Below are 17,805 nucleotides of genomic sequence, written 5' to 3'. Positions count from 1 at the left end.
AAGCAATATCTGAAGCATAGAATAAAACCATCACACAAGCACAGGCCCCCTACAAAGTTCTCCAGTTCTTAGAGCGATTGATGGGCCTCTGGACACTCCCGGATGAGAAGAGTCCGTTCTGTGGGAAGGATGGGAGTGTGTGTGGGGAGGGTGGGGGTGGGGGGGTGCGCTGGGCTTGATGCTCCTAGGCAACGGTTTGGGCATGAGTCTGCAAATAATTAGGCACAACAATCTCAGGAGCCTATCCGAATCGTCCTTATTTCAACTTCTACCGGAAGCTGCATCTCTATTCATCTTAAAGTGGTCAGGATATACAATTTACAAAGTTGAAATACAAGGTTTAAGTAGCTTCCTATTGGATCTTAACATCAACTGCTACAATTCTCAAAATTGTGATTTTTTACACGATTTTTATCACAAATACCATAATCTGAAAAAAGTTCTAAAGCCACCTGAAACAAGGAGACACATCCAAAAGCATATTGCCACCCTGGCCAGTTTTGCTCAATGGTTAGAGCATTGGCCTGTGAACCAAAGGGTCTCCGGTTCGATTCCTGGTCAAGGGCAAGTACTTTGGTTGCAGGTTCAGTCCTCCACCCCTGGTTGGAGCACTATGTCTCTCTCTCTCCCCCTCACCCATCCTTTCCACTCTCTCTAAATATCAATGGGAAATATATTCTCACTCATTAGGTGAGGATTAAAATAACATTTTTTAAAAAGCATATTGCCCTTTTTTTGTGTGTACTAACAAAAATAGACTATACTGCATTGTATTGATTTGGCACATCCCTTGCCATGTACCTAAACTACCGGTGTCTTTCCAGGATATTAAATACCCTTCTATTTCATGATTGCTGAAGAGTAAACTATTTCACTGCACAAATGTGTAACCGCTAACATTTATTGGAGAATGTGCTGGACACTGTTGAAGGTGATTTATATGTATCAATCCATTTAATCCTAATAACTGAATGTTGTGGATATTATTACTATCCCCATTTTACAGGTGACAAAATCTGAAGCCCAGGGAGTTAAAGGGTGACATTTTTATTGAACTGATACCCTATTTGTGACAGCATTGGGTTTTTTCCCATGTCAATTTTACCACAAAGGGTGCTGTGATCAATGCCTTTCCCATTCCCATGTCAACTTTACCACAAAGGGTGCTGTGATCAATGCCTTTCCCATTCACCTGGACCCTCTCTGGACAGAGCCTTGCCCCTTCATCCCACCAATCATCTTTTAAATAAACCTGATGGAAAAAGAAGAAATAATTTTTTAAAATATATTTGTGTTGATTTCAGAGAGGAAGGGAGAGGGAGAGAGAGAGAGATAAAAACATCAATGGTGAGAGAAAATCATTGCTTGGCTGCCTCCTGCACGCCCCATACCGGGGATCGAGCCTGCAACCCGGGCATATGCCCTGACTGGGAATTGAACCTGTGACCTCCTGGTTCATAGATTGATGCTCAACCACTGAACCATGCTGGCTGGGCAAGAATTTTTTTTAAAAAGAAAAAAGAAACATGGTGGGAAGAAATCACAAGAAAGTCAGAGATGCCAGGGAGACTGACTGTCTCACTGCCAGAATTGATTCTTTTTAAAAGTATATTTTTATTGACTTCAGAGAGGAAGGGAGAATGAGAGAGAAATATCAATGATGAGAATCATTGATGGGCTTGGTCGAGCCCACAACCCTACCCAATCAAATCATGACCTCATGATTCCATAGGTTGATACTCAAGCACGGAGCCACGCTGGCTGGTCCTGTTAGTTGATCTAAAAACTTTTCCCAAGGGAAAAAACAAACCAACAAAAAATAAAATAAATAATAAAAACTCTTCCCAATAGCAGATCCATCTGCCAGAGGTAGATCTGGTGAAGAAATAATGTGAATTAGAATGACCACAGCTGCCTCCTGCATCTGTTATGTACTCTGCATTTTTTCAATTTTTGTTCTTTTCTAAGCATTTACACACTCTCATTGGCTTAAAAATAGGTTTTGAACAATAAGCTAATGATAGAAAGCACTTTCAGTTTTTGGAAAGAGGCAGTTTATCAGCATGAATGGCAGGTCACTGGGTGGGGAAAGGAGGGTCTCAGGACTGGAGGTATCAAGTCAAGAGAATCTATTCCTGAAGGTTGTGAGTGACATTGGTTATAATCATGACCTCTAGAAAAGAAGCTCAAGACCACAGAGGACCACAAGTCCTATTCACTCTAATAGGATCAGGGCTATTTCACTGTCAGAATGACAGTTGAGGGTCCTAGCCAAATGAACAAACTAAAACAGATTTGGACAGAAAAGACAGGTAAGCCAGAGCTGTTTAAGATCACACCACATCACAGTAGCGACTTAAATGGTGGCAGAAACAGGCAGGGGTCACGTCTGTTCTGGATTCCTCCTTCCTTCATCTACCTTCTGTCTATCCAGCCCCCAGAGTTTAGAAATGCAAAGGTGAGCATTGAACCACACTGTCTGTGTCCACTTTTCATTACTAACAGAGGCTAAAATGAAACCTGAAGTTGGGCCAATCTTCAGGAACAAACAGGAGTATGATTTGAAGGAAAACCTGGGTCATTTGGGGTGCCAAGAATCAAGGCCAGAGAGTGAAATTTGGGGAGACATGGAGCTGAAGTATAACTGGAGTGCAGACACCGAGTCCTTATTCACTTATCTCATCCCTGAAGTTTCTTCCTAAATGGGACAAGTGGGGGTTGAGAGACAAAGTCATAACTTAAAATTTTATTTTTTCCTCATGGGGAAACATTTGCCTCTGAAGCCAAAGTTCTCACAATCCTCAAAGTCTTTTTTTTTTTAAATATATTTTATTGACTTTTCTACAGAGAGGAAGGGAAAGAGATAGAGAGTTAGAAACATCGATGAGAGAGAAACATTGATCAGCTGCCTCCTGCACACCTCCCACTGGGGATGTGCCCACAATCAAGGTACATGCCCTTGACCGGAATCGAACCTGGGACCCTTGAGTCCGCAGGCCGATGCTCTATCCACTGAGCCAAACCGGTTACGGCCTCAAAGTCTTTTTTAAAAAGTGTTTTATTGATTTCAGAGAGAGGGAGAGGGAGAGAGAGAGAAAAAAAAATTAATGATGAGAGAGACTCATGGATGGGCTGCCTCCTGCAAGCCCCACACTGGAGATCCAGCCTGCAACCCGGGCATGTCTCTGACCGGGAGAGAACCTTGATCTCTTGGTTCATAGGTCGAGGCTCAACCACTGAGCCATGCCAGCTGGGCCCATTCTTGAAGTCTTAATGGTGATATAACTCTCCATAACCTGAGTCAGAACCAAGCTTCCTGCAGTTGGGAAAAGCCTCCCAGACCACTTGAACACCCCCGGCAAGTTGAAACAGGGAGCCAGCCTTCCAACACATATCAATCAAGCCCCTGCTAGGTACCAGGCACTGGGGCAGCAGCAGTAACTCAGACAAATGGTCTCCAGTCTCATGGAGCTGCCATTTTAGCTGGAAAGATAAACAATAATGACAATCATTTATAAATCGGTACTATCATTAAAATAGTCCCCTTAGTGTTGCTAAGCTGTGGAGGGAGGGGGAAGAATGATAAATTTAAACTGGAACCTGAATAAAAAGGAGCAATAGACACAAAGCTCTGAAGGCTGAATGTGTGGGCAAGGCCAGTGAGGCCAGTCAGTGACTGATTCCCAAAAGGGGAGAATCACTTTGCAGGGCTAGTACTGGGGCTGCTCTGCTCTTAAGATCACAATTCCTGCCCAGCCAGCATGGCTCAGTGTTTGAGCATTGACCTATGAAGGTCATGGTTTGATTCCTGGTCAGGGCACATGCCCAGTTTGGGGCTCGATCCCCCGTGTGGGACATGCAGGAGGCAGCCGATCAATAATTCTCTCTCATCATTGATGTTTCTATCTCTCTCTCCTTCTCCCTTCCTCTCTGAAATCAATATAGATATATTAAAAAGTATATATAATCTATCTATATATAAAACCCTAATATGCAAATAGACCAACTGGTGGAATAACCGAACAACCGGTTGCTATGATGTGTGCTGATCACCAGGGGGTGCACAAGGAACATGATGGGAGTCAGCAGCAGGTGGCAGAGCATGGAACACGCTGCGGTGGGATGATGGAGCAGGTGAGTGGGGGGTGTAAGAACAAGGTGGGGCGCCGGTCACTGTCATCGGGGCGAGCCTCTGGTGGTTACTGAAAATTCTTTGCTCCCGCACGCCGCGGTCCTGCCTGGCACTTGTACCTGCTGCCGGCCCTGCTCACACCCGCTGCCAGCGCCAGAGCTGCCACTGGCACCTGCTACTTGTGCCCGGCGCTGGCCCCAATTGTTCAGTGCCATCAGCAGGTGTGAGCAGCGGCAGCGGTGGGAACAGGGCTGCTGGCAGACAGGGAACCAACTGGGGCCGCAGCGGGAGGGGATAGGCAGGGGCAGGGGCAGTGCCCCTCTGCCCACCGCAGCCTTGCTGCCCACAGTTCCTTTCAAGGTGCATGAATTCATGCACTGGGCCCCTAGTGTGTGTGTATATGTATATATGTAAATTTATTATTTTTTAAAAATATATTTTTATTGATTTCAGAGAGGAAGGGAGAAACATAGAAACATCAATGATGAGAATCATTGATCAGCTGCCTCCTGCACGCCCCCTACTGGGCACGGAGCCTGCAACCTGGGCACGTGCCCTTGACCGGAATTGAATCCAGGACCCTTCAGTCCGCAGGCTGACACTCCATCCACTGAGCCAAACCAGCCAGGGCTATATATTTTTTTAAAGTTTGTAATTCCTTTTACTCAGTGAGAGCTTCAGGGCCAGACTGTGGGCCTGGGAAAGACTGGACCCTGGGTTTGGTACCTCAGTCCTAGGCAATATAGCTAAATGAGCACAGCTCTTGGTTCTTCTCATCTTTTTCTGTCAATACACTGAAATGCATGCATCTTATTGCTTTTAGAATGTTAAGCCACCCTTTCTTTCCTGGGATAAGCCCCGCCTGGTTTTGGCGATAGCCTGACTTTAATGAGCTCTTACTACATCCATCTCATGTAATTGTCACAACCACCCTAATGAGGTAAGTGCAGTACTGAGCCCCACTTTGAAGATGAGGAAAGTGATCCTTCAAGGGGTTTACTTCTTATGGTCACAGAAGTAGAAAATTTGAGAACTAGCATCTGGACCCTGGCAGGAAGTAGAACTGGCCTGTTTCTCATCCTGGACACCAGAGACCACTTGGTAACCAGCCAGCAGTGTTGACAATAGTGACCCCGTTCCTCTCTCTCCTCTCTCTGTACATCCCCCTGCATCTAGTGCCTAATCAATTTCTTCTCCTCTCTTCCAACCTCCTGCACTGAAATTCACAGTAGCCCCCCCACCCCCCCTGCTATGGGGAGAAGCTGATCTCTTAGGCATCCTCTCCAACTTTGTCCCTTGTTGCTCTTCCTCTGTCGTCAGGGTATGTTCTAGCCACACTGACTTAATTGCACATCCTTTGAAAACTGCACAAACTGTTCCTGGGATCTGGAGCGTACTCACGCAGAGAACAGTCAACACATCCCACAGTAATATTATTAATACCAAGCGCGCTGTGCCAGGTACTGCTATACTCACTTTACAGACATAGAAAACCTTCCGTTGTCTTCACAACAACGGAAGATGGTACAATTGTTATCCCATGTCACAGATGGGGAAATGGAGGCAAAGAGTTACTTGCCCAAGATCACACAGTAAGCAATGGAGTTGAACTTGCACCCAGGTAGCCTGGCTGCAGAATCCTTGTTCTTAATCACTACACTATTTAACACCAAATGCCAAACTCCTCCGTGTGAGGTCCTCCAGTGCAGATTCATAACAAGTACTTTCTCTCTCCCTACTCTCCTCACTTGATCTGTCAGCAAATCCAATCCTGCCAGGGCCTTTGTACTCGCTTGCCTTTTCTTTTGCCACCTTCAGAAGGTATTAAGAATCAAACTTCCAGCCCTGGCCAGGTAACTCAGCCGGTTAGAGCATCATCCCAATAGCCAAGGTTGCAAGTGTGATCCCCAGTCAGAGCACATACAAGAACGAACCAATGAATTCATCAACAGGTGGAACAACAAATTGACATTTCTCTTTCTCTCGCTCAAATTGATGAAGAAAATGCTCTATACTCCGGTAATGGGATTTGAGGTTTTAAATATATATATTTTTTATTGATTTCAGAAAGGAAGGGAGAGGGGGGGCAGCTGATCAGTCTCTCTCATCATTGATGTTTCTCTCTCTCTCCCCCTCTCTGAAATCAATAAAAAAATATATATTTAAAAAAAAGGCAGTTTCACCATCAGAATTTACACGGAATCTGACCTCTCCTCGCCATGTCCACTGCCTCCACCACCTGCACTACTGCAGGGGCCTCCTCACTGCTTCCGCCTGGCTCCCTCCCCATCTGTCCTCACAGCAGCCAGAGGGTCCTGTTACAACCCGTGAGCCCAAAGCCCGCCTCTGCTCAGACCCCTGTTGTGGCTCCAGCTCTCTCAGAGAAAAGGCCAAAGTCCTCCCTGTGGCCAGTGAGGGCCCACAGGACCAGGCCCCATCACCTCTCCAACCTCACCTCCTGCCATCTGCCTTCTGGCTCTCTCTGCTCCTGTGCACTGACCTTGTTAATCACACACCAAGCAAGCTCCCACCTCAGGGCCTTTGTACTTGCTTGCATTTTCTTCTGCCTGTAATTCTTTCCCAGAGCAAAGCTGACAGATTTGGCCATTAAAGAGACCAGCTCTTGCTTGATTCAGGTGTTTGCTATTTTACATAGATAGCAAAAGCAAGAATAGCCCTAGTTGGTTTAGTTCAGTGGATAGAGCATCGGCCCACAGACTGAAGGGTCCCAGGTTCAATTCCGGTCAAGGGCATGTACCTCAGTTGCAGGTTCCCCGGCCCTAATTGGGGTGTGTGCAGGAGGCAACCAATTGATGTGTCTCTCTCACATCGATGTTTCTGTCTCTCCCTCTCCCTTCCACTCTCTCTAAAAATCAATGAAAAAAAATATCCTCGGGCGAGGATTAATAAAAAAAGAAAACAAAATAGGTTCATTAAAAAAAAAAAAAAAAGAATAGCCACAGATGCCAGCTCATGTTCCTTGTGTGGGTGACACTGAAACAAAGGGGGCCCGATGACTGCAGCAGAAGTGGTACGACACCCTGCTGCAGAGAAACTGATTCCACGCTGAGCAGTTTCACAGCCCTGAGTTGGGGAGAAGGACAGAACGCCTCCTACCTCATTAGAACCTCAGGGGATGAAAAACTGTTTCAGGACAGTCTCTTTGGTAGACAGGGAGGTTAATGAGAGTTGGCCTCCAAGCATTTCCTCACAAGCCTGTCAGGCTCTATGTTCCGAAGATCAGAGTGTTCTGCCAATTCTTAGATAAACTTGCCTACCTGGCTTATGCGGAGATGTGCAAGACAGCCAAAACGCCATGGCGGAACCATTGCCCTACCCCCATCTGCTCCTCCTCGCTTGCTCTCCCTCTATCTGCATCTCTATTGTAAAGTGTCTTCCCCTGAGTTGCCTTCCCTGACCACTTTGTGTAAATAGCACATCCCCTCACTCTCCATTCCGTTTCATTTTCCTTAATGCTTGCCACACCCTAATGTTCCATTACGTACTGGTTTACTACTTTATTGTCCATGGACCCCATCAATGCAAGCCTGATTCCCGAGGGAAAGAAATTTGTATATTCTTTGCTGTGTGCCTGCTATTACATGGCACACATAACACTTACTGACTACATTTAACTACCAGACACTATTCTAGATGTTTCCCATGTCTTGACTCATTTAATGCGTATTACCATCTTACAGAGACAGGTTTTTATTTTTTCCCTATTCCAATTTGTTTCTTTAAAATCTTTATTGTTGTCCTAACTGGTTTGGCTCAGTGGATAGAGCGTCGGCCTGCGGACTGAAAGGTCCCAGGTTTGATTCCGGTCAAGGGCATGTACCTTGGTTGCGGGCACATCCCCAATCCCCAGTACGGGGTGTGCAGCAGGCGGCTGATCAATGTTTCTCTCTTGTCGATGTTTCTAACGCTCTATCCCTCTCCCTTCCTCTCTGTAAAAAAATCAATAAAATATATATTAAAAAAATCTTTATCGTTGAAAGTATTACATATACCCCCTTTTCCCACCCCCAATGACCTCCTCCAGCCCGCCCCCCCCCCCGCCTTCACCATCCTATTCTCTGTGTCCATGGGTTATGCATATATGCATACAAGGATTTTTCCATTGATTTTTGGGGAGAGTGGGAGAGGGAAAGACAGAAACACTGATGTGAGAGAAACACATCGACTGGTTGCCTCCTGAAACCAGGGCCCAGGCCGGGGAGGACCCTGCAACCAAAGTATGTGCCCTTGACCAGAATCGAACTCGGGACCCTTTGGTCCGCAGGCTGGCACTTTATCCACTGAGCCAAACCAGCTAGGGCAAGAATGTTTTTTAAAAAATTGATTTAAGAAAGGAAGGGAAACATCAATGTGAGAAACCCATCAGTTAGTTGCCTCCCGCATTCGTGCCGACTAGGAACCAAACCCATGACGCTCCAACCAAACAAGCCACATTGGCCAGAGCTAAACATAGTATTTTTCAAACTGCAGCCTCCATAAGCATTTGAGTGATTTGGGGCCAGCTGACTTTGTTAAAGTACAATAAACTAGGAGCCATCAGGGGACTTTACATATTTCATCATTAAAGCTTCCTTCCACTTACACAAATTAATGGACAGGACTCCAGTGAGGAAAAACGTACTCCATACTATGGATTGCAGTCATAAAGTTTTAAAATAGACTGCAAATTCTGTGCTTGTGAAACTAAACTTTCAGAGATGCGTGTTAAAAGTTTAAAATTTTGACTTGATGGCCTATTAAAAATGTTTATGTAGAACAATGCCATGGATTAAAAAAAAAAACAATTTATAAGCCCTAATGGTCTTTGGGCATTCATTGTATGTTGGGGAAAAAAAATCCCTTCTGGTTTTCCAGATATTGGGGCAGTCTGAATTACAAGGGATTGTGGTCCTTGTTAGCCAGGGAAGGGAGATGGAAGAGGTATGCAGCTGGGCAGGGACGTGGCAAGTTTTGTCTTGATAAGCAGGAGTGGCAGGAACACTGGTAGTGATCCTTATCCAATGTTTTTTTTTAACATGCCTGAAGTATTCACAGCATTTTTTAAAAGGTTCTTCAGGTCCTAGCTGGTTTGGCTCAGTGGATAGAGCATTGGCCTGTGGACTGAAGGGTCCTGGGTTTGATTCCGGTCAAGGGCACATGCCAGATTGATGGGCTTGATCCCCAGAAAGGGGCCTGTAGGAGGCAGCTGATCAATGATTCCCCCTCATCATTGATGTTTCTCCCTTCCTCTCTGAAATCAATACAAATATATTTTTTTAAAAAAATGAAAGGCTATTTGGAAGTTTTCTACACTTCTACATCTAAAATGGGGACAGTATCAGGGACCCTTAACTCCATCAGATGGGGAACTATCTCCATTTTACACGTTGAACCTGAAGCAAAATTAAGCTAGGAAGCAAGGTCTGAAGGGATTCAGTTCACATGGGGTGGGAAGGGCAGGGCTTAGGATTTATTTGGGACCTTGCAGAGGTGGGGGTGGTCATGGGATGTTTGTAAGATAGCTCTTCACAGTCCTTGGGACACAGGCTCTCAAGGGACCTTTAAATGTTTGAATGTCTCATTTCTGTGGGTTCTTGGGAAACATGCACATTAGTGAGATGCTGCTAAAACTGAAGTGGAGGAATAATTGGCACTTTTGTCTGGAAACTTTATTGATTAGCAATTTTAATGCCAGAGAAAACCAGTCCTGAGGTCTCTAGGCCCTTCCTTAGTGCCCTCCCTGGGCTGGATTACAAGGCACTTTCCGAAACCAGGAGAGAAGAGCAAGTTGATCAAGTTGTCATTCAGGTCTAGGAGGCTATTTATTAATGTAATTTAGGGGATCGTTTTGTTGCAGAACTTAACAGTTGATGGGATTCTCAGGCTGCACAGGGGGTGAGGACACTTTACTCCCTGAGGTGCAGGGAAACCCCTCCTCACTCCAACAAGGCTGTAATAATGGTCCACTACCTTAGCTCCTTGCAGGTCCAGCACAGAATGCCTACTCAGACCAAATACCCAAATGGTGAGGGTAGGACAATGTCTTTACCTTGCTCAGTGGGCTAGGTAGGACCATCTGGATGGGAGAAAGGAGGGTCCAGACCTGGGAAGCAGGCTGCCCTTACTGGCATTCCCAATACAGGGACCCATGCTGTCAGTTTGGGCTGCTTTAATAGTACCATACACTGGGTGGCTTATTAACAGAAATTTCTCAATTCTGGAGATTGAAAATTCAAGATCAGGGTACCAGCATGGTTCAGCTATGGTGGGGCCCTTTCAGAATGCCTTCTTGTGGACCCTAGCTGGTTTTGCTCAGTGGATAGTGTTAGACTGCAGACTGAAGATTCTGGTCAAGGGCACACGCCTGGGTGGCAGGTTTGATCCTCAGTTGGGGGCATGCAGGAGGCAGCGATCATGATTCTCTCTCATCATAGATGTTTCTCTCTCTCTGAAATGATCATTGATGTTTCTCTCTCTCTGAAATCAATGAAAATATATTTTAAAAAAAAGAATGCCTTCTTCTATCCTCATGGCAGAGCTGAGCAAGGAGGCAAACTATTATATCATGAAGTTCTCACTCTCATGACATTTTAATCCACATCACTCTCCAAAGGCCTCACTTTCTAATACTATATTGGGGAGGCAGGATCAGTCCATGAAAGGCATATCCCAGGAATGAGAGCATAAGGTAGTTCAGGTTGTCCAGGAACTCAAGCCTAGTCAAAGGTACAAAACTGGACCAAGCCATTGCAACCACCTTAGCACTGAATCTGTGACTGAAGGGTTGGCCAACGGTTGTCAATGGCTGTATATGCCTATTAAATGTACTTTACCCTCAACAGAAAAGGTAAAATGCCCAGGGGGCTGAGGCACACAGGTTAAATGACCCACAAAGTCAAATAGCTGGGAAGCAGCAGAATCCAGTTTGAGCTTAGAATTCTGTTCTTAAACCAGGATTCTCCTGGGACCCTCACTCTAAAGTGAGTTTATTAGTATTCTTTTCCATATATATACCAGCCCCAAACTCTAGAGCTATTTGCCCTTTGAGCAGTCCCTGCTCACCACCCCCCTAAATTCTTTACTCAAAGTCTCCTTTCCCAATCTTTATTTTTAAATTACATGCTAGGTAGAGTAAGGAAAAAGCAGCAGCAATATCAATTTTTTAGGTATCATTTTTTTAATCAGCTCCATGAAAGACATCCTAAACACTACATGAAACACAACAGAATATTTTTTCTTCCAGTATTAAAAAAATGACATTCATAATTATTTTAAGAAACTTCTATATAATCAGGGCAGTGATCTTTAGTAAAAAAAAAAAAAAAATCCCAAGTAACCAGGTTCTTGATTTATTGCAATAATATCTGGAAATTGCTTTTTAACCATGATAAACACTGTATACAAGTTTTACAAAATGTCTCTTAGATGCACATTATTTCTGGGGGAGGGGGAGCCAGTCTGGCCAAAATTTTCATTTTTTGGCCAGGACCACTCCTGAGAGCTCAGACTTAAAACAAAAAACGGGTAAAAGGAAAAATTCCAGACTCTATAAATGTTCCAGAATTTGTCTTTAAATGGGAGAGAAAAAAATAAAAACACACGGAGCTTTCTAAAAGATCTTTAACAAGCTACCTTGGGAGCTCAATTCAAAAATAGAAGTTGACATACTAAAACAGTTGTTTCAGTGCAGCTCCAAAACTCTTTATAAATACAGCCATTTGGAAGGACGATCCTGGATCAGAAGTTTTATTCCTTGTGTTTTGTGTATCTGAGAACAGTAAGAAGGGGAAGAGCTGTGATGTTAGGAAGAAAGAGGCTGACATGCTTACCTTCTGGGGTTGATAAAAGATACAAGGGCTTCACAACAAGGACACCCCCTCATCTCCATGGCCAGCAGATTACAGGGGAGACAGGTTTTCCCATACGAGTCTCACCTACATTAGGTGTGGTATGCCTCATCTCAGTTGTCATAATTGTCTCTGTAATTTCCTCCTGAGTAGCGGTCATAACCACCCTGGCTTCTGGGAAAAAACACAGTGTTACAGGAAATGTACCGCACACCCTGAGAATATAGAAAACCTTATTTACATATTCCAGCACATCTTATAATAGTTAATGTGCAAAACAGGGTATGTTCAGCATGTGAACATTATATAGAAGTCACAATTATACGATATATAATTCACACAACACAATGAATCATATTAAACATTAATGCAATAGACACAACTAACCACAGCACAAAACATACAAGTTACCTATCATACACTGCAATTATGTGATCTTGTAATTTATTAACGCATTACACACAACTCAAAATATGCCTATTTGTTTTTACAGTTTCATTACGGTTTGTAAAACAAACTCTAGTAACACCAAGGTAAGATAGATATACACACCCAGGCAGCCCAGCTCTTAAGGAGAGAAAAGCAAGCACCACCTGAGCGCCCCAACCCCTTGGCTACCCACCTGCCACCATAGTCTCTGGATCTTCCATATCCATAGCCATATCCTCCAGGCCGACTGTCATACCTGCCACTCCCATAGCCCTGGTCTCCACCACCTACAGTAGACAAAAAATATTTAAATTGCAACTGTCCCAGACATAGGCCACTAATGGGTGGCTCTTCCCCACACCACATGACCAAATTTACCATTGTCATTACCTCTAGAGTAGCTGCGACCACGCCCATGAGCTCCAAAGCCACCACCTCTGCCCCGGGCCGACTTGCCAGCATGGTCCACACGGATCTGGCGGCCATCCAGAGACTAGGTACGAGGAAACAAAGAGGGTAAGTTGGTGGTCACACAGGGAAGTGGTGAGTCAAGAGTGGGGTGGGGCAGGTGGGCAAAAGAGCCCAGAAACTCCTGCTGAGCACCAAGTTTTGGGTGCTATGTTCCACAACAAGCTCCTTTGACCAGAATGGCCTTATCAGGAGCTATAGAATCCCACAAAATGACCTGAATCCACCGTGCTCCCCTGCTACTACTTACATCTTGACTGAACTCAGGCGAGTTCTCCTCCCCACTCCTCTAAGCTGCCCAACTATTAGGGCTAGATAGACACCTCTCTTGGTTTGAGGCTTCAGAGTCCATCCCAGAAGACTCACGAGGTCCTCTCCGGGCCAGGCCCGCAGATCTGCAGACTCTACTACCTAAGCCCAGGGCACGTCAACCATCCACAGGTGGCTTCTCGGCCTCATGCAGGACCAGTCGTCGCCTCCCAGGCAGCCCGGCTCTGTCTGCCGCTGCCCTCCACCCCCTAGAACAGAAGGCAGTCACGCTCCTGTGAGTGGGCACTGTGGGGTTTGGTGGCCGCGCTGCCCCTAGCAGACACAGAGGGAAAAACAGAAAGAATGGTGGAAGTGGTAGAGAGGGGGGCAGGACCCCTAATGCAGGTAAAAGGCCTCACCTCTCCATTCATGGCTCTCATGGCATCTGAAGCATGCTCTGGATTGGTGAAGGTAATGAAGCCAAAACCCCGGGATCGCTGAGTCTCCCGGTCCTTGACAACGACCACTGGGAAAGAGACCAGGAAGCAAAAAGTGACCAATCCTCAATTAAAAGTTAACCGGTTCTCCAAAGCCTGAACTACCGCTTAGACTTAAGAACCCAGCAAGGAAAAGTAGCACAAGGCCTGGGGCCCTGGCCTTGCGCTCAATGTTTGCTGAAACGCAAGGGTCCCAGACTTCCGTTAACTGTCCACCCCCTCATGGGTCTGGCCCACCGCTCACCCTCGGAAATTGGCCCAAAGCTGCTGAAGTGATCTTCCAGAGCCTGCTCGTCGGTGTTGAAGTTGAGCCCTCCAACGAAGAGCTTCCCTTCTTCAGAGGACATGGCAATGAATTCGAGTCCTGTGGGGAGAACACGGAAGATCGTGGGGTGCAAGCGGGAGAAAGGTTGGAGAACAAAGCAAGAAGAGAAAAAATGGAGAGAACAGAAAACAGACACGAACAACAAAATAAGGTGTCACTAAGGGGAAACCAAGAAGGCAGCCCGAAAAGACGGAAATCCGCGGGGCAGCCATTTGGGGGCCGCCTTCGCGCATGCCCACAACATCCCAGCCGCCACGCCCGTCATTTTGTGGCACAGCGCAGGCCCAGAACGTCCATGCGTTCACTGTGCGCCCACAGACAAGATGGCGGCGGTCACGTGGGAAAAAGCCCCCCCCTCCCCCGCAGTTCTCGGCCGCCGCGTGGTCACTACCGAGACCAACCCCAGCCCAAGTCACTCCGCTAGCCCCTCCGGGCACTCCTCGTGCCGGGACACAGCGCGCCGGCAGCCCACCAAACCCAAAATTTAACCTCGGAGCACGGGACCCGCCCGCCTCGAAGAAGCCCGAGCCTACGTGTCCGAAGCCGCTCCTCTGCCCGCCTGCACGCCTTGCTCTAGGCCGGCGCGGCGCACACCAGCGAGGCGAGGAGAGGCCGCTCCGTTAAGTCAGACACCACTTACCTGGAAGTTCAGTAAAAGAGCCGAAAGGACAGTTACCGCCAAGGAGCAGAGCGACTGAGGAGGAGATCGCGCGGGAAGACGCTTAATAAAGCGTACGTAGCGTGCACGTCACTGAACGTCGCCCCGCACGCCCTCATTGGCTGAGGCCGGCGAGGGCGAGGTGGGAGGAGTGGTCTGCCGGGCGTAGGAAGCCAAGTTCTCTGCATGCTTCCGGGAACGGAGGCGGAGATTTGTGTGGTCGGGGCGCTATGACGTAAGTATCCCGCCATTGGCCCCAGCCGTTTTAGTCTCTTCTGCGCACGAACCTTTTGGCTCTCACATCCCTTTCCTTCCCTGCCCTTACTTCCTTGACGTCATTTCCCCATTGGTTCCCACGATTTTCTCACCATCGAATAAGTCTTTTTCTAATCCCTGACGACGTACCTGGCAGCCACTACTAGCATAACCTCCATTCACTTGCTAGTTCTCTAACCTTATGATCCCTCCAGGGCCTGATGATAATCCTCCAGTTTCTCTGATGTCATCACCCTTCACATCAAACCAAACATTTTCTGTGTCTGATCCTGACCTCTAGGTTTTCTTCTCTGTGCCTAACATCTACACGCCTGTCACGGGACCCTTTTACCTGGCATCATTCCTTCTCATTTCTTTTTTTAAAAATATATTTTTATTGCCGAACCGGTTTGGCTCAGTGGATAGAGCGTCGGCCTGCGGACTAAAAGGTCCCGGGTTCGATTCCGGTCAAGGGCATGTACCCTGGTTGCGGGCACATCCCCAGTGGGGGGAGTGCAGGAGGCAGCTGATCGATCTCTCTCATCGATGTTTCTAACTCTCTATCCCTCTCCCTTCTTCTCTGTAAGAAATCAATAAAATATATTTTAAAATATATATATATTTTTATTGATTTCAGGGAGGGAGAGGGAGAGAGATAGAAACATCAGTGATGAGAATCATTGATCTACTGCCTTCTGCACGCCCCACACTGGGGATCCAGCCTGCAACCTGGGTGTGTGCCCTGACTGACAATCGAACTGCAGCCTCCTGGTTCACAGGTCGACGCTCAATCATTGAGCCACATCGGCTGGGCATTCTTCTCATTTCTGACTTCAGCCCTCATCTTTATCTGACAGCCTCCTGAAGCCATCCTTGATTACCCCCACCACCCCCTGCCCCCTGCCCCAATAGACTGCCCGAGGGGCCTTCTTAAAAAAACAGGATGCTCCAATCTCCAGAGGAAGTAAATTCCAGTCCACACAACAATTTTTGCTGTCACTCAGGATTGCTGAGCCCTTGATCCACAGAAAGGACTTTGACAATACACAGTGGACTTATGCAAAGCAAAGTGTGTCTGTCCCATTACACACAATTTGGTCTTGTGAAGCCTTCAAGTGTCTGAACTACCTTTGACAGACTCAATTTCTGCTGTCCCCATCCAAGAAGAAATGGGTTAGTTTCCCTCAAAGACTAAATTTCTCATCCATAGAATGGAAATTTACATTCTAAGGGTCAGCCCCTCAAACACAGTCTAGATTTGTTAATTTTCAGAGTACAGGATCATATACATCTACAAAATGAACTTGTCTGACTTTTGCCATATTCAGATCTCCTATGCCCAGGGTTTATGTGAACAGTTTTCACACTGTCCACATTCATGCTGGTATTAGATAGCCCTCAGAGAATCTGACCCCCGTGCAAAAAAAAAAAAAAAAAAGAGGTACTTGTTTGCCTTTCAAAATGTCTGATCTCTGATCATATTCCACAATTCATGACACACCCTCATTGTTGTTTCATGCAAAGCCCCTAAATTTATTAATTCTCTTTTATTCCTGCACCCAACAATCTTTCTCCTTCCCACAGTTTACCATTCTATTGGGTTTAATGTGTATCTTTTTGCATGATTACATATAAAATCTACATTTTTACCTATTCTTTTAATTTTTTTAAAAAATATTTTTTAAAATATGTTTTATTGATTTTTTACAGAGAGGAAGGGAGAGAGATAGAAACATCGATGAGAGAGAAACATCGATCAGCTGCCTCTTGCACATCCCCTACTGGGGATGTGCCCGCAACCCAGGTACATGCCTTTGACCAGAATCGAACCTGGAAACCTTCAGTCCGCAGGCCGACGCTCTATCCACCGAGCCAAACCGGTTTTGGCTCTTTTAATTAAAGTATATGGTAGTGTCATTCTGTGTGTTTTCCCCACCCCCACCCCTACCCCCACCCCCACCCAACCAGCATTATGTTAAGATTCATCTGTGTTGTTATGGGTGCAGATAATCTATTTGTTGTTTCTAATGGTTCCAATAAACCCCAATGTGTACATCCACTGCATCATTTTACCCCTAGGTGCTCCCAATGAGGTTCACTGGACTGCCTCCAATACCCCATTTCAATAAATTATGCCTTGTAAATGCTCCCTTTGGGCAAGTGTGAAAATTTCTTTAGGATGTATACTCAGAAAATAGCCGGGCCATAGGGATGTACATAATTTCTGTAAGCAGTGCCAGATTGTGATCTGGAATAGGTGGAGCAATGTATGAAGGGCCCTACATTCCTCTGTCTCCATCAACACTTAGCATTATCCAGCTTACTAAAATTTTCTAGTCTAACCAGTAGTCATAGTTCATTAGTTTTTAACTTAAAAATCTAATTGGCTTTATTGAACAATTCATGAATTGGGCATCATCCCATCTAGTAAATAGAAAGGTGCTCTTCTCATTAGTTTTTTAACTTGTATTTTAAAGTGATTGATAATGATTTTGAGCCCTAGCTGGTTTGGCTCAGTGGATAGAGTGTCGGCCCAAGGACTGAAGGGTCCCGGGTTCGATTCCGGTCAAGGGCATGTATCTCAGTTGCATACTCCATCCTTGGCTCTGGTGGGGTGTCTGCAGGCAACAACCAATCGATGTCTCTCTCACATTGATGTTTTTCTGTCTCCCCCACTTCCTTCCACTCTCTCTAAAAATAAATGGAAAAATATCTTCAGGTGAGGATTAACAACAAAAAAGAGATAATGATTTTGGGTTTCCTAATGTAAATTGCTTATTCATATCTATATTCCTATCAGAACATTTCCCATATTTCCATAGTTCTCTTGTTGATCTTCAGGGGCCCATCACTTAGTCCAAGTATGAATCCCTTCCTATAGCCTTTCTTCATCCTTTCATGTCCAACATTTCTAAATCTTTTTATGTGTGTGTACACTGCTGGAC

General features: G+C 45.8%; 1 protein-coding gene across 3 annotated transcripts; it reads right to left on the bottom strand.

The window, feature by feature from the left end:
- Positions 1-11,290: 11,290 nt before the first annotated feature.
- On the bottom strand, positions 11,291-14,767 carry RBM3 (RNA binding motif protein 3). Of its 3 annotated transcripts, none has more exons than XM_006097167.3 (7): positions 14,588-14,767; positions 13,867-13,986; positions 13,545-13,651; positions 12,799-12,901; positions 12,602-12,695; positions 12,067-12,153; positions 11,291-11,900 (listed from the first exon to the last, which is right to left on the bottom strand). In XM_006097167.3, exons 2-6 carry the CDS (start codon positions 13,967-13,969, stop codon positions 12,093-12,095), a joined length of 468 nt encoding a protein of 155 aa, XP_006097229.1. In that variant the 5' UTR covers positions 13,970-13,986; positions 14,588-14,767; the 3' UTR covers positions 11,291-11,900; positions 12,067-12,092. The 3 variants fall into 3 exon arrangements, with proteins under 3 accessions (XP_006097229.1, XP_023616694.1, XP_023616693.1); XM_023760926.1 differs by having other exon boundaries at positions 12,067-12,150; XM_023760925.1 differs by lacking the exon at positions 14,588-14,767 and adding an exon at positions 14,481-14,503.
- Between the last annotated feature and the right edge of the window lie 3,038 nt (positions 14,768-17,805).

This window comes from Myotis lucifugus, unplaced genomic scaffold (genome assembly GCF_000147115.1).
Source record: "Myotis lucifugus unplaced genomic scaffold, Myoluc2.0 scaffold_196, whole genome shotgun sequence".
NCBI classification, from domain to species: Eukaryota; Metazoa; Chordata; class Mammalia; order Chiroptera; family Vespertilionidae; genus Myotis; species Myotis lucifugus.
The sequence above is the reverse complement of the archived record's forward strand: the minus strand, read 5'-3'. Positions and strand labels throughout refer to the sequence as shown.